The 16,430-nt window shown below is 45.3% G+C and overlaps 1 protein-coding gene across 1 annotated transcript in view; it reads right to left on the bottom strand.

Moving 5' to 3' along the window:
• The window catches only part of COL5A1 (collagen type V alpha 1 chain), a 232,973-nt gene that overhangs the window by 20,856 nt on the left and 195,687 nt on the right, over window positions 1–16,430 (bottom strand). Inside the window, 20 exon segments of the mRNA XM_014522254.2 lie at window positions 1–88; window positions 980–1,033; window positions 1,138–1,191; window positions 2,010–2,117; window positions 2,911–2,964; window positions 3,655–3,708; window positions 4,165–4,218; window positions 5,004–5,057; window positions 6,396–6,503; window positions 7,175–7,228; window positions 8,158–8,265; window positions 8,379–8,432; window positions 8,532–8,639; window positions 8,844–8,897; window positions 9,345–9,398; window positions 10,075–10,182; window positions 13,496–13,603; window positions 14,254–14,307; window positions 14,442–14,531; window positions 15,416–15,523. The exon segment at window positions 1–88 is cut by the window's left edge and continues 11 nt beyond it. Of these exon segments, the coding sequence (XP_014377740.1) occupies window positions 1–88; window positions 980–1,033; window positions 1,138–1,191; window positions 2,010–2,117; window positions 2,911–2,964; window positions 3,655–3,708; window positions 4,165–4,218; window positions 5,004–5,057; window positions 6,396–6,503; window positions 7,175–7,228; window positions 8,158–8,265; window positions 8,379–8,432; window positions 8,532–8,639; window positions 8,844–8,897; window positions 9,345–9,398; window positions 10,075–10,182; window positions 13,496–13,603; window positions 14,254–14,307; window positions 14,442–14,531; window positions 15,416–15,523 (1,528 nt within the window).

Genomic DNA, 16,430 nt, shown 5'->3' with positions numbered 1-16,430 from the left:
CTGACCCCTGGGGGCCTGGGAGACCTCTGTCACCCTTTTCTCCTTGCTCACCAGGGGGCCCAATAAGACCAATCAGACCTGGATGACCCTAGAAAAAATAAATAGATGTGTCTTCAGATCCCCGTTTTTGAGCACTCCCATTAAAACTACTTGTCAGCAATAAATATAAGAATCAAAACGGGGTGAAAGGAAGGTGTTTTTACTCGTGTCGGCACGGGCCTCAATTCCCAGTGCAAAAGGAAATGCTGCAAGCGTGGTAATAGTGTCATCTAGCAGTGACTGTTCCTTTCTTGCACTGACATATGTTATCTTAATTTCTACAAATAAGGTTCAGAGCTATTACCTCAAGCAAAGCAGGTGTCGATGCAGTTGCTACCACCTTTTTTTCACCGCTTGCTAAGCGGCTGTGCAACACAGCTGTGCTAACTAAAGCTTGAACTGGGACAAAAGGGCCACCTTGGATTCAAACGGCGCAAGGGGGATTACAAACAGATCGATGTACGTTTCTTCATGGTCAACGAATCCAGCTGATAACATATATCCTCAAATGAGCTCCCGGGGTATTTCTTATGACCAACGCCTTATGGGCTCTTAAGCCCTGTTCTCAAGAGCTGTGCAACGCTACCATGTCCTCAGCAATCCCGTTTTCTGTTATTAGGGCATTTCCAGCACCCAGACAAGTCAACGTGAAATCCTGCTGTGGCCTGTGCATAAAGGGTGAAATTCAACCCTTTGCAGGGGGATGGCCTCCGGCTTATTATGCACCACTTCAGCCCCACTAAAGACATCACAGTGGGACTTCAACTGGACTTAAGTAGTGCAGAAACCTTGGACACGGGGATTTTCACTCCAAAAGCTGTACCATTCGTGAACAACTGGGTGTCTTGACCACAGCAGTACTACCGAGGTCTGTTACCTACTGTCATGACAAACAGGGTCCCAGAATTTGAAATGCATGGCATCTGAGCTGTCATCTCACCTTTTCACCCTTAGGCCCTGAATCTCCTTTCAGACCGGGTAAACCAGGTGGGCCCTTTGGTGGGGAAAAAAAAAAAGGAAAAAAAAAATACATTGAGATAAAAATAACAAACACCAGATGCAAGTTTTCTGCAAAAGTCTTGAATGATCTGGGCATACCAGTGGGCCTGGGGGACCATCAGGACCTGGAGCACCTGGGAGACCTTGTTCACCCTGTAAAACAATACAATCAAACAGTGCAATGTAAAAATAATACAATCGTCTCAGGTTTGGCATTCAGAATAAATGCACTCCAGAGCTCAGTAGCTTGGGCCCATCGCAGAGGAGGAGGATTCATTCCCTATCCGTTATTAAAACTTAGACACATATTATATGGTCTGACCTGAAAAATGTGCTGAACTGTAACCGCTCAAGGGTCACACGTGCAACCCGGGCCTGCTGTATGCCTTTCTAGCAACTTCAAGGAGCTACGGATTGTGCTTTCTGCATTTAAGTAAAATAACATGAAACAACGCCTGGTCTTGAAGATCCTGCCTTATTCTTGACTAAGCTGCCAGAAGGGTTTTGTCTGAGTGCTGCACAGAAATCAAAGTGAAGGATTTGAGCGCCTAAGTCTTAACACTGCTTCTGAAAATAGGATGTCGGAGTTTCTAAAGCCATCGATACAACTAAAATTAAATGAAAGCGCACTGCTTCCCATAAACAATAAACACCGACTGGAGCCAGCTTTCCCATCCCGCAGCCAGGCAAAAGGTCTGGAGAAGAAAAGGCCTTCTCACGCTTGCAAGGTTGGCAGACTTGGACTATGCCACATTAACAGAGGGGCAATGAGTTTTAGCCGTGACTCATCTACTCAAGTCACCGACCACCGGATGTCAAAGCACTTGAATGTAAGGACTGTCGGGTTTTGTGGCCCAGCCAGAATGGTGCATGGAATAAAAGCCATCCTAATAGAGGCTTAAATCTAAGCGGAGGTCATTTTTCTTATTCAGAAGCTTTCAGGAGCTCTTTTCAGTCTGGGAATAACTCACCACCGGGCCAGGAATTCCTCGAAGGCCATCAGGGCCAGGCTTCCCTGGCGCTCCTTGAGGGCCAACTGGCCCCGTCTTCCCAGGGGGTCCTTCCAAACCAGCTTCACCCTGAGGACAAGAGACAAAGTGATGTAGCATTCAACAGGCCACCAATTTATTTTCCACATAGTCTAATGACAGCTAAATGGACCCCATGTCATGGAGGAACTCCCTCCCTATGGACTTTTTAAAAACATATTTCCACTAGCTGCTCTTCGTGCTTTGCTTTGTGTACCCACTGAATGTCACACCTCAAAATGCCAGTATTTTTACCCTTTTCTGCTGGTTTGCTGACCCACATGAGTCATGCGCTAAACTCTTTGGGGCAGAACGCATCATTTTGTTCTGGGTTGTTCAATGCCTGTTACAGCTGGGTTTCGAGTCACGGCAGAAGCTCCTGGATGCTACCAAAGCGCAGTTAAAATCATAAGGCCGTAACTTGCAGCACCGTTTGGAAAACTGCTCTAAATTTGGCTCTGCATTGTTATTGCAACAATCCTTGTCATGATAATGTCATGTTTGCTTTATGATATTATACAACCCTGCATGCACGGAGCTATTTCCAGAACAGCCAACTACAGCGCGTGGAACTTGATACCCCAAACCCCATGTTCTCCGGCCTTTTGCAAAGTCATAATTATCTCAGTGGAGTTTGTTAAATGATGAAACAAGCATTTAAAAGAGGAGTGAACATAAACATCTGCATCTGTGGCTCATAGCCCCATATTTTAACTTTCCTATTGGTTGAAACAAAGTGAATTTGACATCCTGGTCTTTTAACACTGGATTTTATGAGGTATGCTGAACACTAGACTGTGGAAGGCATCTCTAAGGACCTTGCTCAAATAAGTTCACCCCTTACCTTAGCTCCTTTCTCTCCCTGTCTTCCTTCAGGACCTGCTGGGCCAGGTGGACCCTATGAACATGAAGCAGAAGCATTGCAATGTTAGTTCACAAGTAACCTGGAGTATCTGCAGTGGGGGGGTACATAGACAGATACTGCACGGAGAAAAATAGTGCCTTGATCTCAACTTGCAAATGAATTAAAAAAATAATTCCCTTATAAATTAGCGCTCTTCACCCCTATCCAGATTTGGCAAGAAATACTGAATAAAGGAAAGGTGAGGCAAATCTTTTCTCACTTTTTTGGGGGGGAACCAAAGATCTGAAAGGCCTTGCAAATGAGTGGGTATCTTTTCCCTAATCTTCATGGGCTTTTGATGGGGTCCTAAACTTCTTACAACAGTGCCAACAACCTATTGCATTTCAATGGGCAATGGGCAGATTTACGTCATCTCTTAGTAATTCTAAGGGATAACCGAGGACCAGAACTTTATCCATCACTGACACAATGCAGCTGGCTTTTTCAGCATTTGCACTACACGAGGACTGAGCTATGACATCCTATACATAAATGTGACAATATTATAAGGTTCATGTTTTATCAGATTGACAAATGTAGCTATAAAAAGCAGGTGATCCCATTTGATCAGAACTTAAAAAAAATAATTGTTTGGGTAAGGCCTGCTGGAATTAAAAGAAAAATAACAGTCCCTACTTCATGTACCTAACCAAAGTGTACATATATGTCCAAAGATTAGCTTACCCTTTTCCCAGGTGGACCAGATGGGCCAGGTTCTCCAGTCGGACCAGGAGATCCCTAGGTTTCATGTGGAAAAAATACAATCCATGACATACCAAAGAAACACAACAGATAAGTAACATATAATCAGCCCGACTCCAGCCCGCATTAGCATTAGGAATAGAGGCATTGTACAAGTTCTGTTCACTCGTTGGAGATGAAGTTGGTATTTCCTTTCATCACCCCGTTCCCATCATGCAGGCAAGGTAAGATACATTTCAAACATACTTAACCGTTGACATTTATTCCTGAGGGCTGCAGTGTATTATTGCAGCTGGGTTTATAAGTAGAGGCAGCACAGGAGCTTAGCCTTGATGGAAGCTGGGTTTATAGCTGCTGGTTGTCTCTCTGGAAATCTCCCCCTATATGTGTTCCTATATTTCTAGTAGCCTGGGCAAAGATTAGGCCTAGGAATTGAACCTGTGGAAGCTGCTCCAAATACATAATAGATCACGTTTATCTGAGTGTACTCACAGTCTGACCAGGTTCACCATCATCACCTTTGTCACCTGTGGGACCATCTTGACCCTAGGAGAAGAAGCAAGGTTTATTTACTATGTGTTTCTCTTTTTCCTGTTCCAGGTCAAAGCGGTCCATCCTAACAGCATCACCAAGAGCAAAGGGCAAATGCAGTGAATGCACATGCAACTCCGCCGTCTTTATAAGAGCGGGACTAAGTCATGCTACTTGAAAATTTTCACAGAAAACGCCAGCAAATACAAACTCTTAGGCTAGGAAAAAACATTGCACTTGCTCCTGAACACACTGTGCCTATGTTTGTCCCAGAACAGAAATATCCTGGGATTGGCATGTACACACATTGCCTTCTAATCAGGGCTTAGTGAGTGGTTGAATGCACTGCTGCTTTTCTGCCATGGATGCAGGGATGCAATCCTGGGACCACCATTCAGATGCGCTTTGCAACGTCCCAGGATAAATTGCTAACACTTCTTATCCCATAAACCTTTTTAGGATTTATCCCAGGACAATGGGCGTAGATGTTTGAATAGCTGTACTTTGTCCTGGGATAAAATGCTTTATCTTGGGACAAATGTGACATTTGTTTGCAGCCCTACTGACATAAGTATTTTTTCGAAGATTTGGAGGACAGCAAAACCGATGAATGCCATCATTGCCCAGTGTTATATGTAAGTCAGAAAAACAGCATTGGTAGAAATTTCCACTCCTTCTATTGCAAGAGAGGAAAAACCAATTCCAGCACTTCTGCTGGTGGTGGTAGGACAAGACTTGGAAGTATTTCATAGGGTAACAGTAGAGGAAGCAAAGATCATTTCCACAAGATGGGTACTTACAGCTGGGCCAGGTTCTCCAGGAGGGCCAGGGTCACCAGGAAAACCAACCGGACCCTGCAAAGGAAAGAGAGAGGTTTCCTAAGGTCAATTCTGCTACTGCAAAACAGCCCAAAATCATTAGCCTGAACACAGAAATAGCCACTGTACACAGCCAAGTCTTGAGCCCCAGAGCTGAGACATACTTAAAGTTCAGCTCCATGAAGCTCAATGGAATATAAATCTTGAGATTTGATCAATGCAATCAATACCAGCCTGGAGAAAAGCTCCTGAGAGTCAATGCTCAATGTTTGTTTCACTCCATTATGTTCAGAGGGGAAAGTCAAAGAAATTCTCCGCAATTTTAAGAAGTTCAGATCTGGACGTTTTCATCTGGTTCTTGATAGAGATGAAGGAGGGGTCATCTTTGAAATTTGGATTCGGACATGAACTCTTAACCAAGTGTGGGGAGGGGCTGCATTTGGGGGTTGAGCACTGGTTGCCGGCAGTAGCTTGCAGCGTACAGGCAGGACATGATGAAAGTCAGCTCTCAATTACAATTTAATTACATCGAAGTAAATCAGCGCTGACCCAACGAAGCAAAAAGGCAACTCAGCTTAACACCAGCCGATGATCTCACCCTTTGGGCACAGTATTTTTCACTCAGGGGGCATCACACAACATGTAAGCATTCGAGTGCATTGCTCTCCTTCCCAGCCAATGTCTAGTGCATATTTCAATTGATCCCTGGGATAATATTCAGACAGTAGGCATCGACCAATAGCACGCTATTCCAAAGGCCCATCTGCTCAGACAGATGACTAACTCCCCCGCTTCCTTTATTATTTCATGACATCTTTGCTTATCATGGAGCAAATTTCTTCAGCCAATGAAATTAAAAATAATAAAAAAATTGGGCAAGAAAAATGCTGCTCAAAGCGGTGTAGTTCCACAGATTTCAATGGAGCTTTGACAGTTTACATCAGCTAAGCATCTGGCTCTAGATGTACAAAGCCCACAACACAATCATGCTGTAAAGAAAACTGATCTCTAATAAACACGTTGTCCTACACAGTTCCTTCCTGGGCAGAGGGCCACTCAACGTCTTATGCACTGCTCAAGTGTTAAAAATAAGCTGTATGGGCAAGGTCCTCATATCAAACCTGCAAGCAGAGATAAATTTCACCCGAATGTGAGGAGATTGGTTCATTTTGCATTAGGTTAAACTACTATTAACTGCAGCTTTTCCTCACAATAATCACCAAAGGAATTGGTTTGCACCGTTTAAAGGTATGGCTCATTTGACTTAAATCACCTAAAACGCCCTGAGCATCTTTTGCACGCAGCCACCCCAAAATAATCCTCTGTTTAGCAAGAGGAGGGCACTATTCCAACAAGACACATTACAGTACTTACAGGGCTACCTTTGGGACCGTCATCACCCGGTGGACCTTTGGGGCCAGGAGGACCGGCAGCACCAGAGGGGCCTGCTTCTCCCTTCTCACCTCTTTCTCCCTTAGGACCCTGTAAGGAAAAATGAGATCTCTTTGTTATCCAGAGAACAGCAACGCTGGCATTCGTGCATTTAATTTTATGCATTCTCCAAAGAGACCCTCTCCTCCAAATCCTTCAAAGGCATTCAATAGCACCTGTGTTGTTCTTATTATGGCATGGACAATGTATAGTAAAGAATGACAAGCTTTTATGTAACCATACCATAGCATGGCAATGCCAGCCTGCTGTCGGCTGCAGCATTTAGCAGTCTGCTCTGCCTCCTGAGGTCCAGAGCCCTTCCTTCCAAAGCAGAAGACAGATTTCAGGCCCTGCAGCTCCCATCTACAGCCTTATATAACATTGGCACTTACTCTACAGAGCCCCCTACTAAGCCTCCAGCTCCCCCAGGCTATGATGAGTTCATGAACTGTTTTGGTGGGACTACATCTGCATTTGTCTTTAAAATGCAAAAATGTTTTGTCCAGCTTTCCTGAGGGAGCCACTGCAAAACACATCGTCCAAACACAGAAGGTCTGCCAGCCTGCTGAAGCAGTTCAGACACGTAGAGTCGAATTCATGTTATGGAGATCCACAACCATATGGCTACCCTGACCCAGCAGTTTCATTAAGTTGCAAATCCTGTTCCATTTTGGATAAAGTCAAAGTAGGTATCTATTTAGAGACCACAACATCTCACTTACCAGAGGGCCACCTTCTCCAGGAAGACCAGGCTCACCAGATTCACCAGGCTCACCCTATGAATTGGGAAAAATATTATGATTTTCTCACTATTGCTAGCACACCATGAAGTGTGTTTCTATTTAGTTCAAAGCAGGCATTCACTTCCTGTAGTGGGGAAATTATAGCTGGTCATACAAATGAACAAAAGCTAACTTCTTGCAAACTTTTGGTTGGGAATTTTTTGACTAAAACATTCAAATAGCTCAAGTTAAAATATCAGGTATAATCAATACCACTCTTTTACTATATGGGCCTAAGCTCACTGAAGGCTAAGCTCAGAAAGATGCTGAGTGCTCTGGTGAGGTGCTAGCCACCTTCTGTTCCCACTGCCAGCAGGAGCGGAGGATGTTCAACATCTCAATAACGTGTTGAGTATAATTAAGAAGCAATCACAACACCAACATGTATGGGCAGCTGAATTTTCACTGCCTTTTGCAAAGGAGGAAAAAAATATATTCACGGCAGATAGAAGCTGCCTTCTGTAAAAGGCACCTACTTATTTGTACATCAAGTGCATGCATCATGTCACTGACGGTGCAATCTTCCCCACTCAGCCTTGCCTGTCTCCATTAAGTGGCCCTATTAGCGGAAGCGTAGGTCAGTCTCAAGGACAATTATTCCCTTGGATATCTCAACAGGGCCAACAGAAACAGCAGCTGTCCTGGCAGTTCGTGGACACTTATTCACCTGCTCTTCTCCATCAAAACTCATTTCACCGAGAGGGTCAGTCTTCAGATGGTAAGAGCATCCAGCAAGGGACAGAGTTTTTCATCTTCCCCCCCGCTTTCTAATTGAAACTGGTCTCTTAATAGAGAACTTTGGCTTGTTAACAGAGTCCTTGGTAATGCTAGTACCACGTGGCAATCCTGTTTCCATTGGAGTCATCGAAAACTTCCCTCTGACTCTAAGGAGAGCCCAATCAGACCTGCTCAATGTGCTTTACCTTTTCTCCCACGGCCCCAGGGTTTCCTATTCCACCAGGTGGACCTTGTGGACCATCAGCTCCTGGGGATCCGGAAGGACCTCTTGGCCCAGGTGGACCTGGCGGGCCCTATAAATAGGGGGAGACATATTTAGATAACAAGAAGGAAAAAAACCCCAAACCATGTGGACTAGATGCCAAAGCTAGCACTGGAGTTAAGGGAAGATCTAGGCATCACTCACCATTTGTCCAACATCACCCGTCTCTCCCTTCTCACCAGGTGGCCCAGGCAAGCCCTATAGGAACATAATCAGAGGGGATATGTTCAGTGGGAAACATCACAAGAGCAACTGAGTAACTCAAAACCCCATATACCCCATAGCACTGGGAATTACCTGCAAACCCACTGGGCCTGGGGGACCAGGGAAACCTCTTGGGCCTTCATCACCTTTCTGACCAAACAGGCCTTGTTGTCCTCTAGGACCTGGTTCACCATCAGCTCCCTAGAGAGACAGTTTAACACGATTTAAACAGAAATACATATTATATCCAGGGTCCCTATTCCCACCTCTCACTGCAGTCAGTGTCTGACCTCCCGCTGATGCAAAGACCAGAGGCTGGATCGATATTAAATCTTATGTTTGTAGTATTTTTCATGGCTAGCTTATAGGGAAAATATGGTAATTAATAACGGCAACAATACTCACAGCTGGACCTGGTTGACCAATTGGACCTTGAGGCCCTGTAGGACCTGGTGGACCCTGTTAAGAAACAGATGTTCAATATGTAAGTTTATAGTTCCATCAACAATGCCAAATAACCATTTCCTGATCCCCCCCCACAAATGACACGGTTGCAAAATGGTCACAGGGTCTCACTAACGCTGCAGAGGCATGAATTCCAGCTTCCTTCCCGACTTGTGCCAAAGACTGTCCCCAACTCACCCAGCTGTAAGGGGCTGCCTGGTCAGTCAAGCGGAGAAGTCAAAGGCTAATGCTAGCCACATCACTCCCTTGACTGCCGCCGCATATTGAAACTGGTGTAGCTTACCCTCCAAAGGTCAATGAGTCCCTACATTTGAGTGAACCTTTGCCCAGTCTTATAGTCCCACCAGGAGAGATGCTCCCCAAGACATGGCCTCGGAGATGCCCAAACCAACTGTGAAATGCAAAAAAAGGCTTTTCCTGTATAATGCAATTCGAACTTACCTGTTCGCCTTTGTCACCCTTGCTTCCTTTCTGGCCAGGTTCTCCAATCTCACCCTGTTGGATATGAAAATATATAGTTCATTCATACCACTCAGTAAGCACTTGCATACCTCAAACACCATGCTCTCCAGTCACCTAGCTGTCAAATACCGTGTTCTCCAATAACCTAGCATTTTGGGACCTCGACCAGTAGAAGTCAACTTCCCACAGGCATTTTGATATAGCTGATTATATTATATTCGATATAATTGAGTTATAGTCTGACATAATGGTATGACTTCGCTGATGACAACTTCTCTCAACTGCTGGTAGGTACTGAAAATATTGCACCAGTCTTGCTAGCAGAGAAAGCGAGAATGAAGGGAGTATCCCTGCTTATCAACTTTAAATACCCTTATCTCCAAAAGGGTTTGTTGTTGTAGGTTTTGGGGAAAATGCACAACCCCCCCCCAATAACTGGGGCAATGGCACATGGGATAGGCCCAGAAGGGTTACCGACTGGAGCACGGTAAGTAATTTTGTTGACGATGCACAACAAGGAAAATAATCTATGCAATTCTCTCTCAGTTCTTCCGGCTTCACGGGGCTAACAGGATTGCAAAAGTAGGAAAAGCTAACTTGCACCACTAAATGGAGCCGCTCCAATTCTGACCTCACACCAGCAGCAGGTCTGCTGAAAGGGAAAAGGGCTTTTTACATTGCTGCTGATCCAAGCGGAGCCTTCTCTTACCTTATCTCCATCCTCTCCTGGTGGACCAACAGGGCCTGCGGGACCTGGGAGCCCGATTGGGCCTTGAATGCCATCACGACCAGCTGGACCTTGAGGTCCTTTCTCGCCCTGGAGGTGCAATAAGCATGCACGTTGGACAGTGCTCTTTTTCATTTCCCAACTCAAGTATACAGTCTCATTAATGTCATCATTACTTATCATCTGCCAGTGGTTTCTGATATCATATGAGAGCACACAATACAACTGGTATCTGGTAGACGGTTTATAACTTGCTGGTGCTCGCTGTCAGAACCCAGCCACAATTTCCATCTCAAAAGAAAAAAGAAAGCAAAAAAGGGGGGGGGGGGGAAAGCCTGACAGCAAGTATCTGAATTATTGTTGCAATTCCGAACCATAATAGCATCATTATTTTGGATCCCAATTTATCTGCTTGTCTTTTTCTCTGGATGATGAACAAAACTGCAACGCATTTTGATTGCCATGATCTGATTCTTATCAACTCTCACTCTAGCCAATTAGTAGGAAATGCTGGTTCTCTCTATGGTAAGGTATACTTTCTTTCTCTGACTACTCCATATCACAGTCGGTTTCTTAAGGAGACTGACCTCTCATCTGTATTTCCTGAGCAATTAAGCATATCTTAAGTGGAGAAGGCAACCTCTGCTGGCTTCCACCTTCCAACTTCCTTGTATTCCTAGGACTGTGTCTGCACTTGCATTTGCCTTTGTTTATATGAGCTGAATGGCTGATGTTTTTTCCCGGTTCCCTAGCACATACTTTAATTGTATCTGAATCCTGGGTGCCCTGTTGTAAATGATTAGATGCCTGATAAATTGCCTATTCATCTGTCCAATAACACATCATACATATACCCTGTTGTACAGATGTTCATAAAGCTGTTTCAAGAGGAAATTCTTGCCTCAGGACTAGCAGCTATAGCTTTCAATAAACCACCAAATGCAGAATGCAGTGGGGAAAACACACCTTTAATAACACAAATCAATCAACATAAATGTCCTAGCTCAGTCTGAAATCACCGAGACCAGTATTTGGCCATTTCCAGGGATTTGAGGCTGAATGTGATGTGTGTGATTCAAAAAATCGAAGTCAGTGACATGCATCCCCGACAACAGGCCGGGCAGGATTTAGGCAAATGTGCTTCTTCTGTGAGAGATGCAGAGCTGTGCTTTAAAATATATATATATAGAGAGAGAGACAGAGACAGATAGAGAGAGAGAGATCTATATCTATATCTATATAGATATCAGTATCTATATCTATAGATATCGATATCGATATCTATATATAGATATAGCTATATAAAGAAACATCTCACTATACTGATGGCATGATACAATATATTCCCACAGAGTAAAGGACTGCGGGAAACAGCTAGATGCATTCACTCACCCACCCATCTATCTACTTCGACTCATAAAATGAAGTCCATTAGCACAGCAAGATCTGAGCAAATTCCCTGGTTTTTTTTCCCCTCCTTATTCTGAGGTCCAGTTAACAAGTCATACTTCAGTGTTTGCCTCTGCCATTAACCCAGACTGCTCTAAACAGACTCTTCCCATTCTCTGCTATTATCGATATATTTATATTGCATCAGTTCCCACAGGCACCACTCAGGATGGCCAGGTCCACACATGCTGAAGGCTGCACATACACGTAAGCGGCAAGCTTTGCTAGGCAAGAACAGCAGAAGAAGCACTGCAGGGTTTTCTGGAAGTGGATAGTTAATCCAAAAACAGATTTTAGTTAGCCTTATAGCTAGCGAGTTTTTCCAAAGAGGCATGACAGTATCATAATCCCATTTTATCCTCCTGAATATGATGTGACATGTCATAGCTTTGGGGTGAATCTACTATAGGGAGGTGTCTGCAGCTGACCCACTGTCTTTTAGCATGGCAAAGCATTTGCATTCAAGGAAGCTTTCTGAGCATCTAAGAACAACCTAAGGCTGATGGGAAGAAGAATTGCTTTCCTAGACAGTAGAGCTAAGGAGTTGTACTTCTTTCTTTGCCAGGAGTTTTGCAATTAAACTGACAGTTGTGACTTTTCTTTGCCTAATTACAATGCCCCTTTTTATAAAGGTGATTTAGGCTGTGGACAGATGTAATAATAAATAGTTAACCGGTGTAGAGGCTAAGCGCTGCTTATGCTGGTACAGGGGGATAAAGAAATGGAAGAGCTGCAGCAGTTCAGTGTGACCCACAGTATATCAGTGTTATTTAAAACCAGTATAATTGTTTCATGTTTCCACCCCCTTGTTCTGCTGCATCCATTCTCCTTTAAGGACCATGAGCTCACACGCAGGTCCGGGTTTATGCACATGCAGTGTCACGGGCATATTAAAGCCACAACAACTTTATTTTTCTCATTTTTCTTTCAGTTTAGCCTCTACTAAAATGACTACTGTAGGTCTCAAAAGAGACAGAAATGCAACGACACAGGGGAAAGGAAGGCAAAAGGAGCAATCGGTACACATGAGATGCTGTGGTCTGGTTACTAGTGGTAGCCCCAAAGGTGAAATAAGCTGCCCATGAGCCTGTCCTGCGGTTGTTTTTCACTGAGAACCACTGTGACCTGTCATTTCTACCATCTTTTCCTGCTCCGAGGACCACTTCTCATTTCCTCAAGTCATTTCTAGCCCTAGGTATATACATGCTCTGTAGCACAGATGTTCAAAACAGGGTTGCAGGATTGCATTTTGACTGCAGGGCTCACCTGTTCAATGTGGTGAAGAGCGAGAGGGAGACAGCATATGCAATGAAAACACACTGATCTAAGTGAATAAAGTATGGCACTATAGGAGGAGTGTTTGCTGTTCTTTTCTGCCCTGTACTTTTCCAGCTCACTTATCCCTATGTATAGCCTTGATGGTGGCTGCTTCACTGCCTGGGCTCACACTGGCATGTTTTCTCAGCACCCACGCACAAGATGTTGAAGGAAGAAGCTGTGAAGGCAGCGGAGAGGAGAAAACATCTCGACTTTCATCTTAAACTATCTAGAGCTGAGTCATCCTGGTATCCATGTACCTCCCCTCCTCCTGGCACCAGGCACGAGGAATATCAAAAGAATAATACTCACCGGCTCCATGAAAAGACAATTTAACTGAAAGCAACACTGCAGAAACCTTGCCCTAACCTACAGGAACAGGGCTGAGAATCACTGGAGTAGAAATTCCCTCTGTTAGATTTCCCTTCTTAAAATTGCCATATTTATAGGGGAACTAGAGGACTTGGGTACCTTGGGAGATGGGGTTCAGTGGCCCACGGACAGCCCGATGAACTCACCTTCAGTTGTGCGTGCCGCATAATTTTCACACGCACACAAAGCATTTTCTAACTCCCCCCACACTGAATACGTAGATGTGTTTCACCCGTTGCCACCCACCTGGATGCAAAGGACTTACCGGAGCACCCTTTTCGCCAGCAGGTCCTGGGGGGCCTTGGGGTCCGGGCCGTCCTGGCAAACCGATGGGGCCAGCTGCACCAGCAGGACCTCTCTCACCAGGAGAACCCTGTTGGGGGGACATGGGAGGAAAGGCATCATGTGCATGTAAAATGATGGCGGGAGATCGGACCGCAAAATTAGGCTGGAGGAAACACCTGAAGTGTAAACGTCAGTATTTAAGAGAGTGCAATGAGACGGGGCACTGTCAGGTACCAACTCTGCACCGTGAACCCAAGGGATCTTGTAGACTCTTCTTGTAACTAAACCCCAGCGAACAACTGAGTTCGTCTCTAGATGGTGCAGGAACTCGGTTATCAGAGCTTGAAAACAGAAGCACCTGCCATTTCATCACTAAATTAAGCAAAAAGGGTTTGATGATGATTGTCGTCTTCCAGAAGACAATTCAGCTCTGCTGAATGAGAAATCCCAACATGCAGTGGGCACAGCTAGTTATTTAGAAGTAAAAAGCCCAGATCCCCCATTGCAAATGCCCGAGACATCCAGTCCCCTTGCTCATCAGATGTTTTCTTGACTAGCACGCTCCCACACAGAGCTACTGCCTGCATGTCAGGTAAAATAAAAGGATGCCCACATATGTAGCCATTAACACCAACATGGAATAATGGCTGTTAAACAACTTCTAGTTTTCTGTAGTTTCTTATTAGGCCTGCAAACGTATTACATGGTGCCACGCAAAGGCTTGGAGCTAAAACTTACCGCTGGGCCTGGGGGACCTGGAGGACCTTCGTTGCCTTTCAGCCCTAGAGCTCCCTAGAAGCAAAGCAAAAGAGAAGAAAAAGAGCATCATTCTCAAAGAGCACATGGTAGTATATCTTTATCTTACATCACATGGCATTATGTACCTCATTAATTCAATGAGAAGGGTAATGGGGGCTTTAACTTACAATGGGGCCAGGGAGACCTCTCTCCCCAGGGAAGCCTCTTAATCCAGGCGGTCCATCTTTTCCTGGAAGGCCAGCGGGACCTGGGTCACCCTGAAATGAAAAGTGTTCATTCTTTTAAACTTTGCAATCAGCAAGAACACAAGGTTTTTCCACCAGGTTCTCAATGCAGACACTCTTATTGGGACTCGCAAGTCTCTGTTTCTTCTCTGAAACTTCTCCCTTCATCCAGCCAGGCTTGGATCTACATAAGAGGCCCCATACACCGCATTAGCCAAGGGTAACTTGTCATCTTAACTGCTTGCTCAACTAGAAAACCTTAAACTCCACAGGAGATACTGATGAAGGGGGATCTCTGGCAAAAAAAAGAAAAAAAAAGAAACCCCTTTATACAACGTGGATGGAGTGGCATCATTCAAATCCAGGTCTGGGTCTCGGTTTTGGAGGTCTTATCTCCCAAAGTTTAGACAATATGTAGATCTCTGGCTCTGGTTCCGCTCGTTATCAAGAGAGTTGTTAATTGAGGAATACTGATCCAACATTTAGGGGACTGGGACAATTCAGGTTTGCGGTTCCTGCTTCAGGTTACATACAGGTGGAAATGCCACCCCATGTAAAGGCAGGGATTTGCTCACAAGAGGGACAGCCTTAGTTAAGTCACTGCTTGATGTGCAAATCGTAATACCCGTCACCCCCAACTTGCAATCAGTCTGTTATGGGTATGGGCTCCCAGACTGTCCCTCAGGTCAATGGCAGGCACAAATTATACCTGCAAATTGGGGGTGGGGGAACAGACACTTGGCATTATCCACTCAACTCCCAGCAGATCACTCAGAGGTCATCAAACAGATGCAGGTACCTCCATTTCTAACTGGAACCAGCCCTCTCTTCCACCCTTGCGCCTTGACCATCATCTCTCAACACAGACCTGAGCTCTGGATGGCATAGGAGTCAGGAGACATGTGCCAGCCACATACCTTGGTCCCTTCCTTTCCAGTGAGTCCAGGAAGCCCCTGTTCACCTGGCGGACCAGGTGGGCCTGGATGTCCACGCTCACCCATCGGACCCGTCTCACCAGTAGGACCCTAAGAAAATCAGGGGGACACAAGGAAGGTGTTCAAAGCCAGTGAAACAAGCAATGAGAGGAGTGAATACAAATCTGTTCACACAGTGCTGAGGTCCCAAGATGACGGGTTGTCTAGCACATCAGAAAATGTGAATGAGACCTTTGAAAATCTAGACAGCGGTTGCTGAGAAGCAGTGTGATCTTTGACAGCAGGCTGATGAACAGAGATCAGCATGCCCCTAAGTGTACCCGTCCAGAGCTAAGGAAGAGGGCTGAACACTTTCGAGTGAGGAAGTAATATAAGACGGCAGCTAGCTGTGCTTCCAAAGGAGACGGGCAACTCCAGAGCCCAAAAAGAGACCTCTTTCTTTTAGCAACAGACATAAGTCTGGAGGAGTCCTTTCCACCAGAAGCTGGGATGCTTTGGACTGTTATGGATATTAGTCGCCCAACGTCCACCTAGGAGATGTAAGGATGCTGGGTCTGGGCACAGGGCCTTGCCTCTACATCATCACATCCAGGAGCATTGGAAGCACGAAGCAGGGCCAGGATGACAAGCCCATCGGGTCCAAGCACCCAGGCTGTCTTCACCATAACATTTGTTAGGGCTGCACAATTCTCCCGAAGACCCTCTGCATGAAAGGAACTGGAGGAAAACATTTCTCATTTCCAGTGCCCATGTACTCAAAAAGGCGTTCAATGAAATCATGGCTAGCTCCGCTGCTGGAGCAGTCTGTGGCGTTCCTCGTATTGGGCACACACGACAGGTCTTCCCTTAGGCACCCTCAGATGCAGAGGAGATCTTGGAGAACGGAGCCCTTGAGCGACCAGTCATGATCTGTTCACGGGGATGATCCGCTACAATATTGATCTGCCTGGCAGGTGTAAGCCAGAGGTGCACTGTGGTTACCAATGCACCAGGACCA

The sequence above is a fragment of the Alligator sinensis genome, unplaced genomic scaffold (assembly GCF_000455745.1).
Source record: "Alligator sinensis unplaced genomic scaffold, ASM45574v1 scaffold611_1, whole genome shotgun sequence".
Classification (NCBI taxonomy): domain Eukaryota; kingdom Metazoa; phylum Chordata; order Crocodylia; family Alligatoridae; genus Alligator; species Alligator sinensis.
The sequence above is the reverse complement of the archived record's forward strand: the minus strand, read 5'-3'. Positions and strand labels throughout refer to the sequence as shown.